The sequence below is a fragment of the Rhineura floridana genome, chromosome 9, assembly GCF_030035675.1.
Source record: "Rhineura floridana isolate rRhiFlo1 chromosome 9, rRhiFlo1.hap2, whole genome shotgun sequence".
Lineage (NCBI taxonomy): Eukaryota > Metazoa > Chordata > Lepidosauria > Squamata > Rhineuridae > Rhineura > Rhineura floridana.
Window position 1 is genome coordinate 8,268,230 of NC_084488.1, and position 18,954 is coordinate 8,287,183.

The 18,954-nt window shown below is 42.2% G+C and overlaps 1 protein-coding gene across 12 annotated transcripts in view; it reads right to left on the minus strand.

Annotated features, from left to right (window-relative positions):
• The window catches only part of LCORL (ligand dependent nuclear receptor corepressor like), a 125,026-nt gene that overhangs the window by 60,127 nt on the left and 45,945 nt on the right, over nucleotides 1-18,954 (minus strand). For all 12 annotated transcript variants that reach the window (XR_009757832.1, XM_061584140.1, XM_061584146.1 and 9 more), the window contains 2 exons: nucleotides 18,679-18,808; nucleotides 10,213-10,467 (listed from right to left, as the gene is read on the minus strand). Coding sequence is in view for 11 of the 12 variants with exons in the window: in XM_061584140.1 (XP_061440124.1) it covers nucleotides 10,213-10,467; nucleotides 18,679-18,808 (385 nt within the window). In the remaining variant the exon portion in view is untranslated. The remainder of the gene's footprint in view (nucleotides 1-10,212; nucleotides 10,468-18,678; nucleotides 18,809-18,954) is intronic.

Sequence of the window (18,954 nt, forward strand, 5' to 3'; positions counted from 1 at the left end):
CAGATTCATTCATGGAGGAACCATATGATGAAGAACCAGAAATTTTAGAATATGAGGTAAAAGCTGCTCTTAAAATACTTGGAAGAAACTAATCACCAGGAACAGATGGCATACCAATATAGTTGGTGCAAGCTACTGAGACTGAGTCTGCCCACATTTTGACAAAAAATTGTCAACAAATATGGAAAACTAAAAAATGGCCCACAGACTGGAAGCATTAAATATATTTTCCAATTCAAAAGAAAGGGGATCCCAGGGAATGCAGTAATTATCAAACTATTACCTTAATATCCCATGCATGTAAAGTAATACTCAAGATCCTACAACAAAGGCTCTTACCATATATGGAGCGAGAAATGCCAGACGTCCAAGCTGGATTTAGAAAGGGAAGAGGCACTAGAGATCATATTGCAAACACATGCTGGATAATGGAATAGAGCAAGGAATTTCAGAAGAAATTCACCCTGTGCTTTACAGTAGGGCCCCGCTTTACAGTGCTTCGCTTTAGGGCGCTTCACTAATGCAGAGGTCTCAATTAGACGCAATTAGACTAAAGCCCCACTCATATGGCGCTTGTTCCACTTTTACGGCGGTTTTTGGGCGTTGCACACCATTCTATTCAATGAGTTCCACTTTTCAGCGGTTTTCATTTTTCAGTGGGGTTCCGGAACGTAACCTGCCATATGAGTGGGCCCCTACTGTATAGATTACAGCAAAGCCTTTGACTGTGTAGATCATGAAAACTACGGAATGCTTTAAAAGAAATGGGGGTGCCACAGCATCTGATTGTCATGATGGGTAACCCATACTCTGCACAAGAGGCTACTGTAAGGACAGAATATGGAGAAACCAACTGGTTCCCAATTGAAAAGGGTGTGAGACAGGGGTGTATTTTATCATCCTATTTGTTTAATCTGTATGCAGGAATTGGTCCAAGAGGAAGGAGGTGTGAAAATTGGAGGGAGGAATATTAATAATTTAAGATATGCAGATGATACCATACTATTAGCAGAAACCAGTAATGATTTGAAACAAATTCTAATGAAAGTTAAAAACGAAAGCACAAAAGCAGGACTACAGCTGAACGTCAAAGAGACCAAAGTAAGGACAACAGAAGATTTATGTAACATTAAAGCTGACATTGAACTTGTCAAGGATTATCAATACCTCGGCACAGTCATTAACCAAAATGGAGACAATAGTCAAGAAATCAGAAGAAGGCTAGGACTGAGGAGGGCAGCTGTGAGAGAACTAGAAAAGGTCCTCAAATGCAAAGATGTATCACTGAACACCAAAGTCAGGATCATTCAGACCATGGTATTTCTGATCTCTATGTATGGATGTGAAAGTTGGACAGTGAAAAAAGCTGATAATAGAAAAATCAACTCATTTGAAATGTGGTGTTGGAGAAGAGCTTTGTGGATACCATCGACTGCAAAAAAGACAAATAATTGGGTGTTAGAACAAATTAAACCAGAACTATCACTATAAGCTAAAACAGTGGTTCTCAAACTTTTTTGGTTTGCGGCGCACTGTAAAACATATAAAAAATTTCTGGCGCACTTCGTGTACAAAATTAAAAATATATTAATATACTTTAAACTATGAATAAAAATAACTATACAAATGGGTTTCTTCTCATTTTTAAAATATATTTTCATAATATTCACGGCACACCTAGTCACCTCTTGCGGCGCACTAGTGTGCTGCGGAGCACCGTTTGGGAATCACTGAGCTAAAATGATGAAACTGAGGTTATCATACTTTGGACACATCATGAGAAGACACGATTCATTAGAAAAGATAATAATGCTTGGAAAAATAGAAGGAAGTAGAAAAAGAGGAAGGCCAAACAAGAGATGGATTGATTCCATAAAGGAAGCCACAGACCTGAACTTACAAGATCTGAACAGGGTGGTTCATGATAGATGCTCTTGGAGGGCATCGATTCAGAGGGTCGCCATAAGTCGTAGTCGACTTGGAGGCACATAACAAAAACAACAAATGTATGGATGTGAAAGTTGGACAGTGAAAAAGGCGGATAAGAGAAAAATCAACTCATTTGAAATGTGGTGCTGGAGGAGAGCTTTGTGCATGCCATGGACTGCAAAAAAGACAAATAATTGGGTGTTAGAACAAATTAAACCAGAACTGTCACTAGAAGCTAAAATGATAAAACTGAGGTTATCATACTTTGGACACATAATGAGAAGACACGATTCACTAGAAAAGACAATAATGCTGGGAAAAACAGAAGGGAGTAGAAAAAGAGGAAGGCCAAACAAGAGATGGATTGATTCCATAAAGGAAGCCACAGACCTGAACTTACAAGATCTGAACAGGGTGGTTCATGACAGATGCTCTTGGAGGTCACTGATTCATAGGGTCGCCATAAGTTGTAATTGACTTGAAGGCACATAACAACATGGCCATTGTTATAGAACAGATGTGTAACCTTTGTCATTAACAGCTGGTCACAGGGGAGAGGGAAATTATGTAAGAGAACTGAACCCCATTATTCTTAGTAAGGCTAATATCTGGTTAGATTTGATTGAGGGATTCTGGGTAAAAATGGCTAATTATTTGCTTGCAAGAGAAAAAGCAAAAGTTCTGCTTCTAGGCTTAAAAGTAGAAGTGAGAAAAGACCAAATACCCAAAATAAACTGGATGGCTGGCAAGAATCACAAAACAGAGTAGTAGTTCATGCTGACTATAAGGAACAGGGAACACTCACACACGGAGGGCTCATCTCAGGGGGAGGTCCAGGTGACACGTGTATTTGTGCTAAACCAGTAAGATAGCTAGACATTCACCTCACTGGGCATGCTACAATGGGTTTGGCAAAGACAATTGGAAAGATGTTTAATGAAATGCAGGGGAAACAATCGGGGTCTTCCCTGCTGAATCTGAGAGGTCCCACCTCCAGAGGTGTAAAATGTCTTCACATGGTGTTCCGTCATTCTAATACACTCTGGATTGTGTACGCATGTATACTGATATAGAGCTAGCAACCTTTCAACCTATTAATTCTGTATGAGGGACAATTCTTTTATAATAAATTCTTTAATCTGTTTTTGGTGTCCAATGGTTCAAATTGCTAGCCCACCCACATGTCCCTTTTTTGGGCAAGGTTCTGGAGCGGGTGGTCGCCGGCCAGCTCCAGGCGCTCTTGGATGAAACCGATTATCTGGATCCGTTTCAATCCGGTTTTAGGCCCGGTTTTGGCACTGAAACAGCCTTGGTCGCCCTGTATGATGACCTTTGTCAGGAGAGGGACAGGGGGAGTGTGACCCTGTTGATTCTCCTTGATCTCTCAGCGGCGTTTGATACCATCGACCATGGTATCCTTCTGGGGAGGCTCGTGGAGTTGGGAGTTGGGGACACTGCTTGGCAGTGGCTCTGCTCCTACTTAGCGGATCGTCGCCAGAAGGTAGTGCTTGGGGAACATTGCTCGACACCCTGGACTCTCCATTGTGGAGTCCCTCAGGGATCGGTCTTGTCCCCCATGCTCTTTAACATCTACATGCAGCCTCTGGGTGCGGTCATCAGGAGTTTTGGAGTGCGTTGCCATCAGTACGCTGATGACACGCAACTCTACTTCTCCTTTTCACCTTCTTCAGGTGAGGCTGTTGATGTGCTGAACAGTTGCCTGACCGTGATAATGGACTGGATGAGAGCTAATAAACTGAAACTTAATCCAGACAAGACTGAGACACTGTTGGTGAGCTCTTTACCTGCCCAGATGGTGGATGTTCATCCTGTTCTAGATGGGGTTACACTCCCCTTGAAGGAACAGGTTCGTAGCTTGGGGGTCCTTTTTGACCCTTCCTTGTCGCTTGAGGCTCAAGTGGCCTCGGTGGCACGGAATGCGTTTTACCATCTTCGCTTAGTAGCCCAACTACGCCCCTATCTGGACAGTGACGATCTCGCCTCAGTTGTTCACGCTCTGGTAACCTCTAGACTGGACTACTGTAATGCGCTCTACGTAGGGCTGCCCTTGAAGACTGTTCGGAAACTTCAGCTAGTGCAAAATGCGGCAGCCAGGTTGTTAACGAGAACCCGCTGGTCTGCGCATATAACACCTGTCCTGGCCCGCCTGCACTGGCTGCCTATTTGTTTCTGAGCCAGATTCAAGGTGCTGGTTTTGACCTATAAAGCCTTACACGGTGTGGGACCACAATACCTTGTGGAACGCCTCTCCCGCTATGAACCTACCCGTTCACTTCGTTCAATATCCAAGGCCCTCCTCCGGGTACCAACTCATCAGGTTGCCCGGAGGATTGTTATTAGATCTAGGGCCTTTTCTGTGGTGGCCCCCGAACTGTGGAACAGCCTACCTGTGGAGATACGCCTGGCGCCTTCGGTACTTTCTTTTAGGCGCCAGGTTAAGACCTGGCTATACTCCCAGGCATTTTAATGTTCAATGTGTTTCATTTAATTTTTTTTTCGTTTAACTTGTTGCTGATTTTATTGTAATTTTATTGTAATATTGTATTTTAATCTTGTTTTGTTCACCGCCCAGAGAGCTATTCGCTATGGGCGGTTTAAAAATGAAATAAATAAATAAATAAATAAATAAATGACCCTAGGCTGTGATAGCTATCTGCAGTCAGATTTTACAGTTAAATTGAGACCACACCTTCAGAGAAATTAGACCTAAAAACAATTCCTTCATTAATTATAGGAATTTTTACTCAGCTCTTCAGATATTCTGGGTGATTTACAAGAAAAAACTTTGCAAAATAAATAAAATAAATAGGTTAAGTCATAGACTAGATCTATTGGTTTGCTTAAGTACACTGATCTCAGTGGATCTATTCTGAGTATGACTTAGTTGGATATGACTCAAAAAAATACAGCAGATCACCACCGTAAAAGCAGCAAAATCTATATATTGGTAAAATAAGATAATCAGCTGAAGATATTTGGAAACAGGTTTTTGCTGAAGCTCTTGATGGAGAGAATCATCAGAAGACAGGGAATCTGCCAGGTACTCTTGTTGCAAGGTGTGGAGAATTTTAAAGATAAGAACCAGCTCTTTGCACTGAACTAAAAAATAGACTTGGAGCCAGCAATGTTGACAGCACTGACAACGATACAACTTTTCAGAGTATTTCAGACAGCCTTTCCCAACCAGTGTGCCTCCAGATGTTGTTGGACCACAACTCCCATCAGCCTCAGCCAGCATTGCCGATGGTCAGGAAGATGGGAGTTGTAGTCCAACAACATCTGGAGGCATACTGGTTGGGAAAGGCTGATTTAAGGGGAAGGAAGTAGGACTGGTATTCTGGAATCTTGACTGTCTAGCAGATCAGTACAGATGTATCTGTTTCCAGTACAATAAATGGATACATAATCACCTATATTTTCAAATAAAATGAAAGCTATTGACCTGTACAAGGCATTTTGGATATTTATGACCGAATGAATAATAGAAATTCATAATACTAAGTTCCATAATGTATTTTCTTTCATTACATGTGTCATAAATGAATGTAGGATGAGGATGTATTTTTATCCTGCCATTCAACAGAAAAGGCTTCCAAAGTGGCTTCAAAGTATCAATGAGAAGATAGTTCTGGCCCTCAGGCTCACAATCTAAGAGACACAACACAAAATGAAAACAGATGGGGGGGGGAGCATAAAGTAAGCAAACTCAGGCACTAATTCTAAGTTACAGCGATCTTGTAGTGAGCAGCAGGGATGGAAAGAATTTGGAGAGGAGCCAAAAGTTCAGCTACTTTCAGCAGGGATCAGTTGCACTCAGATCTCCCAGAATTTAGCAGGGATTGGCAGCACTCAGGGTGTCAACTGATTGACACTAGCTGCCAACTGATTGACACTGGTGGCAAACTCTGCTTTCAGCAAGGATTGGCTTCACTCAGGAATGGGCTCGCATGAAGAAATTATGGTACTGTTCTTCTACCAAATACATTAAACATTGATATGTTCACTTTTGGAATTTTTGACAAGAGTCTTTGTCGTGTATTGGTGGAAGCCATGGTACCATATCAACCTTATATGAAGAGATTTCTGAATGCCAAAATAATGAATGAAGCTCAAGCAATTTAAGATTAGCTTGTCATAGACACAAACTTATTTAAATCAGAGCAATGTCAAAAATTACAAGCTGACAAGTTTGTTTCTGCTACCTAAATGCCTTGTTGCCAGTTTGATGAGTCATGAATGAAGATAACAGACAGATTGAGATGAAATATAGGGCTCTATAACACCCCTTGCCAGCACACCAGGAAGAAGAGCTTTTTGCCCTCTAGTAAGCTTCCTATGACTCCCGAGTTCTCAATGAACTGCAATGAATGAGAGGAAAATGGAAATGTGTGTCTGCCATCATGAGAAGTACCTGCTCATAAGCACTCTCTTTGTATTTTATAGAAAATGTGTGAGAACAGCAAAGTCTGAGCAAAGCCAGTGATGAACAGGTGTATTTGCATGGCAAATCAGTCCTCACCTGACGGCTTTTCTTAGTCTTGTTTAATAAGAGGAGCACAACAAGATGATTCTTTTCATGAGGATGTTCATTATGACATCAGGTAATTAACAGATGGGTGGTCATGCAAACCTGTCAAATGTGGCCCACAAGAGGGGTGGGGAAATTAAGGATCTGGCTTGCTGGCTGGATCCAGTTCCTCACCCCTGGTATAGAACATCCTTGTCATCTGTCTGGCTGACCTGCAAAACCATTATTTCAAGGAGTGTCTTAATGACTACTTCTTGCAACAATCATTGCAAATACGGTACACAATTTCTGTACATATCAGCATTTTTAGTCATCTGACAACTATGTCCTATTGTAAAATGGAAGCATCAGTAACAGACCATTTCACTGCTTATATGCTTGCTTTTCGGCATAGTGCACGCTAGCGGGGGGATTAGTTCTGCCCCCTCCATCTTCATTGCACAATGCAGTCCTACTCTTTTTCTACTCATTTATGTTATCTGAAATTGGGACGAAAGTGAAATTGTCCCCCCTCTTTTCATGGCCCATTCATTTTGCTGCTGCAACCACCAACCCCCCCCCCGGCTGCTTGGTACAAAATTACACCACATAGCATTGTTCAAGGGCATTTTCAGATAACAAAAATGGCAGCTAAAGGGAGTTTGCATTAGCACAGGTGAATGCCACTCATGCTCCAACATCCCACACCCCAGCTGAAAGACAAAGAGATGTTTTGCCCTTTGTTTTGTTCAGGCACCCCTAACACACACACACAGTTTGGGCCAAACTTTCAGCATTTTTAAAGTTTAGCCAAAGAAAATACATAAAAGTGAAGTGAGACTTCATTAATTAATTAAAGGGATTTATATCCCACTTTTCAACAAGTTCCAGAGTGGCTTATAAAAAACTTTAAAAAAAATTTTTTTAAAGAGCATTAACACACCACAATATAACAAACTTACAACTATGAATTGACATGGATATAAAAAAATGAAAATATGAGAGCTTATGTATGTAGTGTGCTGGATATGTATACATCACTGCTTATGTCATTTTCTCCTGAATAGCCAAAGCTGGATGTCTCCCCAAGCTCCCCTTGAACCTGCAAAAAATATTTTCTACAAAAAAGTACAAATAGGAAGACATCCAGCTATTGTACTAATTGCTACTGCCAAGAAATTGTGCAGAACTTCCAAAGTTCAATGCTGGATTCTAAAGTAAAACATACATATATAAAACATATAGACTAATAAATAAATAAATCTTCTGTAAATGCTTGCCTGTGAACAGTATTGTTCCATCTATTTAGAGACATTATACAATAAAGAGAATACATATTTCTATACTACAAAAGATTTATTTTATGTCTGCAGAGGTCCAGATATCAAATAAAATGACGATTAAGAGCTGATTTTAACTAACATGCTCAGTCTCAATTCTGTTTAATGGCATTTTAAAAAGTAACAATGTCATTAGTAACTTTGTTCTGCCTTTATATATTTGTAAGTAAATTTAAGATCCATTAATTTCTATGGAAAAAGTGAGTAACGCTCAGCTCTCTCCCACTGAAATTAATGACTTAACTATGGCTGAATCATCCATTTACTTATTTTATGAAAACTTGATTAGAACTCAGTTACAAATACAATTCATGTGAACTGTACATACCTGATTTATTTTGGAAATATATGGCCTATTTAAGAAGGATTTTTTCAAAACAACAACACAGAATGATACTGAATACAATTCTGAAAGAACATCAAGGTTAATCAGTGTGCCCAACTGACTATGCTTTCAATATTCATTTCTGGCTGACAGCACATTTAGCAGAAATACCTAATTCAGTCTTGTATTTTGCCACTTCCCTACTGTTGCCAGCTGTCCATGGGCAAGTACCCAAGTAGCAAATTATAACATTCTCTACAATTTGCCCTGCAGATGTAATCAGCCAGCTGCACATATGATTTCAGGGGCAACAAGCCAGGGCTGACTACCCCATCAGGCAGTTTCCCTTTTATCTTAAGAATTACTGGTCATATTACTGGTGTGTGTGTTTGGAAGGACTGTGTGCTGCTGCAGCTGTTGGCATTTGCCCACAACTTTGCCATATTTTTTTCTTCTGCTCCAGGTATATAAAGGGGAGGGCCTCCCTGAGGCAGTGCCTCAGCGCCATGCAAAGTGCGACACTAAGTGCACACTTAGCATCACACTTGTTGTCGTCTTGGAGTCTGGAATCCATCACCCGCCAAGAAAAATCCTGCTGTAAGTGCTGGAGAGAGAAGGCAAACCGACAAGCTGTTGTGATTGAAGGTCTACCCTTCTTTAGGATGAATAATTGAAATGTGAATGGTTTTTGTTCCTCAGTTGAGAAATGAGGGAAGTGTTATTGTCTGCTATGTTGGAAAAAGTGGTTTTTATACTCCCAGGGTGAGAGCCTGGTGGGCATAGTTTCTGCCCCCTTGAGTAAGAGACAAGGGGGAGTGTTTGGTATGAGAGTTTGGTATGAATGCTGTACTTAGAATATGTGTGTGCATTATTTGGCTGTATGTAGATTTGAGTGGTTGTCATGGTGATGTTTATGGTATGTACATGTGAGTATGCTGTTTTTAGGATGGGTGGCTGAATTATGCGAGGGCTTGTAGAGTGTAATTTGAGGTACTGTGAGTAGAATGTTGATATGTTTAAATATGAATGTGCTGATTTTGTAAGGGTGTGTTTGAGTAAACTAAACAATTTTTTTTTATTTTCCCAATGGTAGTAAGACAAAATTCTGTTATAATGGGGGCCAGCTGTTTTAATTGTTTGCTTTTTATTATACTGTGATTAAGAAATCTGATTTGTTTAATCTATTATATTTAAAAATAAATTTAACATGTTTGTTTTTCCTTGAAAAGTAGGGAATATTCTGTTTATTATGTATATTATGATTTTTCTTGTATTTCTTGTACTTAATTTTATATGTAATATTTACATTACGTTGATACTAAAGAGGATGTTTTGTTCAGTTAACTGTATTTTATTGACTGTTTTTTGTAGTTGTTGTTTTAAGATGTTTGGTACACCGCTTAGAGTTTAATTTAAATATAAGCTGTATATAAATGGACTAAATAAATAAACAAATAAATCAATAAAATTTAAGGCAGAAGCCACAGAACCTGACACAGTGGCTGTGATAGCCTATTGCAGCTATTTCACTGGGCTCTTGTATCTAGGGGACTCAGCAGCAGGGGATGGAAACCAGTGTTTTTTTTCTGTTGTGTGTGAGAAGAGTAAGCACAGTACTCTACCTCCCCTCTTGCTTCTTTTCTCTTGGCTTCAGTACAAAGGAAGTGCTGGTGGCAAGGGAGGGAAGTGGATGACTAGAACAGAAGTGGATGATCATCCCCTCCTGAACTGGTTACAAGTTTGTAATAAGTGCTTTCTGTGTTAAATACCCTACTCCAGCAACTCATCAGAGATATAGAAGCTGAGATATGTCAGACCCTATTCCTAGGAATTCACCATTAAATTCAAATTAGGAGCTCAATGGGCATAGGTAAAGGAATGCAGGTGTACTTCACATCTGTCCACTTAAAGATGGTGCAGCCATACATACAAGAGATTCATGTATGATCTGTGGATTGTAGCACCTATCCTATCTTTAATCTTTAGATAATACTAAGTGAAATGTGATTCAAAATGGATTTCAGATTTATCATAAATCTCCATGAATTTCATTTCTAAACACATCAAATGAACAACAACAAAAGATTTACCTTGCTGAGTATCCTGCTCTGGTGTTCGATTCACAGTGAGGTCTAGAGGGCTATCCTGTTCTTCCTGAAGTGAATTTTCTGTTTGGTTCATTTGGATACCTTTATGTATCATATTTGTTTCGTATGATGAACCGTTTCTATTTTCTTGCATTTTACTACTCTTCGAAATGTATTCAATTGCAAATTGACGGATCATCTTTTTCATTAATTCCTGAGCAACTAGGGGAATGTTAGGATCACAGTTCTGAGGAAGATCTACGGGGAAATAAGAGCAAAATAAATACATGAATTAGAATAAAGATACAGCTGTATTTCATTGACTTTATCCTTCTATAGCAAGACTCAACACTCCAATGAAATATTTACAATGTTGTCCATCTATGCCCTACAGACTTCACTTATTCAAATGTAAAGGCTAATTCAACATTTGCCTCTAGTACTGCATGCTCAGTAAACTCAAGGGCTATAATCCAAAGTACTGAGTACAAATGTATACAGGAGACACGTAGTCAAAGATTTTTCTAGTTTTCACTAAAAGATATTCAATGTCAAAGAGTCAGCTGCTTTTTCAACTCTGGAAATACAGCATAAGTGGCCAAGAAAGGCCTCAATTGCATGAGCAGTTTCCATGCATGGACATCCTTCACTCCTTACCCTAGCATGAACAGCAGAATGTGGTAATTTGTGTGAATCTCTGCCCATGCATTCTGAATCACCAGGATGTTTAGTTATTTTTAAATATATATATATTTATATCCCACCATTTCTACCCATTCAAGGTAGTCTACAAAAACATAAACAAAAGTCACTAATAAAACAACTTTTTTCATCAAAAAGGTAAGCATTAATAAAAATTGCATGTCCCTTCAAATAGTTTAAAACAGAGAATAAGATGGACTGAGCTTACTCTTCTACCGATGAAACACCTCGAACTTTTTCCAGGAGACCAAAAAGTGTATAGATGGACCTCTTTTGCAAAGCCACTCCAAAACCTATAGGCCCCAAGTGAAAAGATCATGTTCCTTCTAACAGTGATATTAAGAGTAGAAATTCTTCAACAGGTAGTGGCAGTGGTGTGGTGTGAGCTCATATAGGGTGATGAGTAAAGATTAAAGCCAGCACTTTGAATTAACGCTGGCAGTCAGTACAGCAACACTGGCTATGTCATACTCCCACCTCCTCACTGGCTATGTCATATTCCCAACTCCCTTTCCAGACAGGTAATTTGCTGCAGCATTTTAGACCAATGTCAGTTCTGGACAATCTTCAAGGGCAATCCTACACAGTATGCATTGCAGCAGTTGATCCTAAACATTACAAAACACAAATAATGATTAGCTAGATCTGTTTATTCTCTAGGAGAGGACTGAGGTGACAAAACTACGGCTTTCACCTGTGTATAGACTTCAGGATTACTACACACTGCATACATGTTCCAATAGGATAACATGTACCCTGCTGATAAAGAACATATTCCCATCTCTACATCAGCATCCCAGAGCCTCCTGTTTTCCTCCACTGGGATACTCTGAACTGTTTTCCATGCAGAAATGCATGTGGAAAATGTTACATCAAACATGAAAGTTCACTTTTTTTTTTCATGAAGCATTTAATGTCTTGCTTGTGGCCCTTTCCTGACAATCTATGTACATTTGATTGTAACATAGTATTTTCATAGTATTCTACTATGGGATAATTCCCAAAGCATTCTTGTGGAAGAAAATCTAATGTTGTGGCACTGTTCTCAGACAACCCCGTCATTCGAGAACTCCAGGGAACCAAGAGCCTCAGTTCAATATGTAAATATTTATTTCACTTTAATGCTATTCCAAATATTCTTTCTCGTCTGAAAAAGGAATGGTGAGGTTTAAAACTCACCACATTTTAAGATCAGTTGTTGTTTCATTTTATCTATGCCCAATATAAAGTAGTTTTATTACAAAAACAACTTTCAAGGGAAGTAGTGTCTCCCCAAAACAGATTGGGGTACAGAAAGCAAGACCCTTCCCCTTCCCACCAGATTGAAATCAAGGATCAATGTTCGCTACTGCAAAAATAGTAGGAAACACATAACGGACACATGACTAAATGGATGAAAGTTAGCAAACTGAAGTTGAAGACTTCTCATCTCATTCCCGAACTTGAAGAACTCAGATTCAGACACGGCTGTGTTTTTTCCTTTTATTGTAGTAAGAGAAAGTTTCAATTCAGTGCGCTTCATGAATCTACCTATGGCTTACTCAGAAGTCAGCATCTCTCTAGGTCTAACTAGGCACAACTTCGTTGCACTAAGACATTGACTCAGCAACTACTCCCCCCCCCACTTTGGTTAAGGAAGGCTGGGTGGGCACCCTACTTGTGTGTGCTAACTGTCACTGTTGGGAGTGTGCGCCCAGATGAAAACTCCACAACTGTGTCTGTAAAATTTCCCACCGCGTTCACCTCCTGGTGTGAGGCAAAGGCGGAGCCCTCATCACAGTCCTGTCTTCCCGCTCAGAGGGAGGAGGTCTCCCTGCAGGCAACATGGGCGCAGGGAAAGGCAAAGAGTCAGGCTGGGAAACAACCGGCTGGTTATGTTGACTCTCCACAGGGATATCTGGAGCTGCCGGGGTTGAACAATCAAAGTTCAGAGCTGGGGCACCTTCAGAGTCCAACTTCCGCTTGGCCCTTCACCAGCTCGACCAGCTCACTCAAAGTACTCCTCCTCATCCGCTTTGTTCTTGTCAGTCCACCCCCCTCCAACAGAGCTCACAACATTTCCACAACAGGAAATGGAGTTTTAGACCCTTCGGAGGCCCACTGTGAATTGTTTGCAAGGCACTTTGAGGGAAAAATTGCTCGCCTCTGTAGCAGGCTTGATTTCCCATCCACATCTACTTTAGTCCCCAATGAGGTGTCCAGTACAACGTCTGCTGCAATTTCTTGGGAATGGTTTCAGTTGATGGGGCCTGATGACGTAGACAAGGTGCTTGTGATGATGAGGCCAGCAATGTGTCCTCTCAACCCTTACCCTTCTTGGCTTATTAAAGCTTGCCAAGGGGATTTGACCGAGTGAATCCAGGGTGTGGTCAATGCATCATTGCGGGAGGGAGTGGTTCCAGCCGCCTTAAAAGAGGCGGTGATCCGACCACGCCTGAAAAAGCCCACCCTGGACCCATTGGTTTGCGACAACTACCGCCCAGTTGCAGATACCCCCTTCTTAGGGAAGGTGATTGAGAGGGTTGTGGCGCAGCAGTTGCAAGTACTCTTGGATGAAACAGATTATCTTGACCCGTCCCGGGCTGAGTTCAGGCCTGGTTATGGGACTGAATCAGCCTTGGTCACCCTGATGACCTTTATCGGGAGAAGGACAGGGGGAGTGCGATCCTGTTATTCTTATTTGATCTCTCAGCAGCTTTTAATACCATTGACCATGGTATCCTTCTGGGCCGACTTGGTGAGATGGGTATTGGCGGCACTGTTTTACAGTGGTTCAGATCCTATCTCCAGGGTCGCTCTCAGAGGATAGCATTGGGTGACTGTCTTTCAGCCCCCTGGCAGTTGTGCTGTGGGGTGCCGCAGGGTACCATCTTGTCCCCCATGCTTATTTATTTTATTTTTATTTTATTCGATTTATATACCGCCCACAGCCCAAGGGCTCTCAGGGCGGTGCACAACATGGATAAATACAATAAAATCACAAGAACAGCAAAGTATACATTATTAAACAAGTAAACAACCTCATATAGATTAAAAACACAAATAGATTAAAATGCCTGGGAGAATAAAAAGGTTTTAACCTGGCGCCGAAAAGATAAAAGTGTAGGTGCCAGGCGCACCTCATCGGGGAGACTATTCCATAAATTGGGGGCAACCACTGAAAAGGCCCTAGATCTTGTTACTACCCTCTGAGCTTCTCTGTGAGTCAGAGCTCGGAGGAGGGCCTTAGATGTTGAACGTAGTGAACGGGTAGGTTCGTATCGGGAGAGGCGTTCCGCTAGGTATTGTGGTCCCACGCCGTGTAAGGCTTTATAAGTCAAAACCAGCACTCTGAATTTGGCCCGGAAACAAATAGGTAGCCAGTGCAAACGAGCCAGAACAGGTGTTATATGTGCAGACCGCCTAGTCCTCGTCAGCAGTCTAGCAGCTGCGTTTTGCACTAGCTGTAGTTTCCGAACTGTCTTCAAAGGCAGCCCCACGTAGAGCGCATTGCAGTAATCCAGTCTAGAGGTTACCAGAGCATGCACAACTGAAGCGAGGTCATCGCTTTCCAGATAGGGACGTAGCTGGGCTACCAACCGAAGGTGGTAGAACGCATTCCGTGCCACCGAGGCCACCTGCGCCTCGAGGGACAGGAATGGATCGAAAAGAACCCCCAAGCTATGAACCTGTTCCTTCAGGGGGAGTGTAACCCCATCTAGAACAGGTTGAACATCCACCATCTGGTCAGAGAAGGCGCTCACCAACAGCGTCTCGGTCTTGTCAGGATTGAGCTTCAGTTTATTAGCTCTCATCCAGTCCATTATCGCGGCCAGGCAGTGGTTCAGCACATTAACAGCCTCACCTGAAGAAGATGAAAAGGAGAAATATAGTTACGTGTCATCAGCATACTGATGACAACGCACTCCAAAGCTCCTGATGACCGCACCCAGCGGCTTCATGTAGATGTTAAAAAGCATAGGGGACAAAACCGATCCCTGCGGGACTCCACAATGGAGAGTCCAGGGTGTCGAACAGTGTTCCCCAAGCCCTACCCTCTGGAGACGATCCACCAAGTAGGAGCAGAACCACTGCCAAGCAGTACCTCCAACTCCCAACTCCATGAGTCTCCCCAGAAGGATACCATGGTCGATGGTATCAAAAGCAGCTGAGAGATCAAGGAGAATCAACAGAGTAACACTCCCTCTGTCCCTCTCCCGACATAGGTCATCATACAGGGCGACCAAGGCTGTTTCAGTGCCAAAACCGGGCCTAAAACCGGATTGAAACGGATCTAGATAATCGGTTTCATCCAAGAGCACCTGGAGCTGGCTGGTGACCACCCGTTCTAAGACCTTGCCCAGGAACGGAACATTCGCTACCGGTCTATAGTTGTTCAAATTATCTGGGTCCAGGGAAGGTTTCTTCAGGAGTGGTCTCACTACTGCCTCTTTTAAGCAACTAGGGACCACTCCATCTCTCAAGGAGGCATTTATCACTTCCCTGGCCCAGCCGGCTGTTCCAGCCCTGCCAGCTTTCACTAGCCAAGAGGGGCAAGGATCCAGTACCAAGGTGGTTGCACGCACCAGTCCAAGCACCTTGTCAACGTCCTCAAGCTGTACCAACTGAAACTCATCCAATAAATAAGGACAAGACCGTGCTCTGGATACCTCATTAGGTTCAACTGCCATAATACTGGAGTCTAAGTCCCGGCGGATGCATGAGATTTTATCTTGGAAGTGCCCAGCGAACTCGTTACAGCGGATGTCTGAAGGTTTAACTTCTATATGAACATCTATATGAAGCCCTTCGGAGCGATTATCAGGAGCTATGGGGTGAGGTGTCAGCAGTATGCTGATGATACCCAGCTCTATTTCTCTGTAACATCTGAATCGGGAGAGGCTGTGCAAGCCCTGGACCGCTGCCTGGACTCGGTGGTGGGCTGAATGAGGGCCAATAAACTGAGCCTGAATCCTAGCAAGATGGAGGCACTGTGGGTTGGTGGTTCCCGAGTTCAGATAATTGGTCAGTTGCTGTTTTGGATGGGGTCGTACTGCCTCTGAAAGAGCAGGCCCGTAGTCTGGCAGTGCTCCTAGATCCATCTTTGTTGCTAGAGGCCCAGGTGATCTCCGTTTCTAGGAGTGCCTTTTACCAACTTCAGCTGGTAAGACAGCTGCAGCCCTTTCTGGACTGGGATAGCCTGACCACTGTTGTCCATGCACTGGTAACCTCCAGGCTGGATTACTGTAATGCGCTCTATGTGGGGCTGCCCTTGAGGTTGGTCCGGAAGCTGCAGCTGGTGCAATATGCGGCGGCAAGACTGCTCACTGGGACAGGGTATTGCCAACATGTCACCCCGCTGCTGAAAGAATTGCACTGGCTGCGCATTTGCTACCGGGCCCAGTTCAAGGTTCTAGTTTTGGTGTACACAGCCCTATACAGCTTGGGACCAGGATACCTGAAAGACAGTCTTACCCATTATATACCCAGTCTACCACTATGCTCTGCAGGTGAGGGCCTCCTGCAGATACCATGTTGCAGGAGGTCCATTCCACACAACATAGGAAATGGGCCTTTAGTGTGGCGGCACCTACCCTGTGGAATTCCCTCCCCTTAAATAGGCAGGCATCAATTGTGTTATCTTTTCGGCGCGTTTTGAAGACTTTCCTCTTTCAACAAGCCTTTTAAGTTGAAACCTATCCCAATCTGCTTCTGTGTTGGAATTGCTTTTTAATTTAAAAAAACAATATGTTTTATAACCCCTTTTTAAAGATGTTTTAAAAGCTTTTTTAAAAAAAATATTTTTGAAATTGTTTTGGTGTATTTTCAGGTCTGTTTTTATGATGCTTTGATGTGTTTTTAGCGCTTCTGTTTGCTGCCCTGGGCTCCTGCTGGGAGGAAGGGTGGGATATAAATCAAATAATAAATAAATAAATTTCTTATTGCTGGAATTTCAAGAATAGACACCACAACTTTTGTCTGGGTATGGATCCAATCATTATTCCCCAGTAGACAACTATGAAACCTAATCCTAGCAGCAGCAGCTGCTAATTATAGTTCCATCCAATCATACCTTCTACTTGGTTATAATCACTGCCATTCTTGTCAGCTGACTCTATTTACTCTGATACTTTTGCCCACAATAGTGCAAGTCCAGCTTTGGCACCTGGAATCCCTGTGCAGCTGCCATGCACTCTATTCCAACTGTTATAACTGCCGAGGAGCACCTTTGCCTTGCAGGACCATAGTCCAGATACATGGCAAAGAACAAACACAATGTTCCACTGTGACTCCCAAGCAGAAGTATTTTTGCAGTTACCAAGGTCAATCCCCTCACCGCCAGACAATGGGGGAAGAGGCTGAGGGATGAGCATTGGCTAGGCACTCAGGAGGTGCCACTTCATCTCCTCTCTCACAAAAGGCAAGTGTGTATCCACTTTCAGGACTATATGTTGCAGCTGTTGGCAACTGCTCATTATGTAATCTCTCTCTCTCTCTCTCTCTCTCTCCCTTTGCTCTCCATAGGCTGCTCCCTCACAGATACAGGTTCCACTTCACACTTAATTCTATGCAGATCACAAGGGAGGCCCACCCCATGACCAGCAGCAATGAGTAGGACAAGTCTGAAACTTTATAAGATCTCTCTCTTTGACGGTAAACCAGGTTTACCATAAAATAAATCCATCTAAACAGTTTATCAATAGAAAAGCTATCTAAATAAAATAATAGAAGGAAATAAAGCTATAGTTGGATGGACTGACAAACAGAAGATAAGAAAATCACAGAAGGATGACAATACTTCAGTCGGAATACCTTCAGTCGGAAGGCGGAGCAGGGAATAGGGATTCAACTTGTGCTGGATGGGGTTACACTCCCCCTGAAATCACAGGTTTGCAGTTTGGGAGTGCTCCTGGACTCGGCTCTGACTCTGGAGGCACAGGTCTCGGCTGTGGCTAGGAGTGCTTTCGCTCAATTAAGATTGGTGCGCCAACTGCGCCCGTTCCTTGACCAGTCAGACTTGACCACAGTGACACATGCCTTAGTTACATCCCGATTAGACTACTGTAACGCGCTCTACGTGGGGCTGCCCCTGAAGACTGCTCGGAAAGTGAAATTGGTACGAAGAGCTGCAGCCAGGATGTTAACTGGGGCGGGATATAGAGAACATACAACCCCGCTGTTGTATCAGCTCCACTGGTTGCCCATTTGTTTCCGGGCACAATTCAAGGTGCTGGTTTTGACCTATAAAGCCTTATACGGCTTAGGTCCAGGCTATCTGTCAGACCGCCTCTCCCTCTATGAACCTGCTCGGACTTTAAGATCCTCCAGCGAGACTCTACTTATTACCCCTTCCTTCATGCAAGTTCATCTTGCAGAGACACAGAATAGGGCTTTTTCGGTGGCCGCCCCTAGACTGTGGAACTCTCTCCCTATTGGGGTCCGGTTGGCTTCCTCTTTATCAAATTTTCATGCACAGGTGAAGACTGTTCTATTTAGACGGGCTTTTAACCAATGTAGTTAGTTTTAACCTATGTTTATTTAATTCCATTTTAAATTGCTTAAACTGAATATCATGTTTATTAATTATTGCTGTTTTAATGTTTTAATGTAAGCCGCCCTGAGTTCCTCGGAAAAAGGGCGGGGTATAAATATTTTAAATAAATAATAAATAAATAAATACCAAATACTGGTATGTTTGCTTGTTAACAAAGAGAAGAAACACTAGAGTAATGCAATTGTTTATGACATTATGTACAGATTTTAGAATAATAACTGAAGTAGTATTACCTTTCTTGCGAAAGAGTGCATTTAGGTAATTCTCTGCTTGGCACTCAATTTTATCAGTGTTGGACTGGCCCTGAGATGATAGTTCCTCTGTAGGTGTTGACTGCAAAGAACCAATAATTGCCGTATGATCCTAAAAGGTATAAAATAAATTCACAAATCTAAATATGGGCTAATTTGGGGCTCTAAAAGTTTACAAATCTTTAAATGGTCACTAAGAAGGATTTCCATTATAAAATGATGCATTCATCAAATGTTTATACTGTAAAATAATTTGAA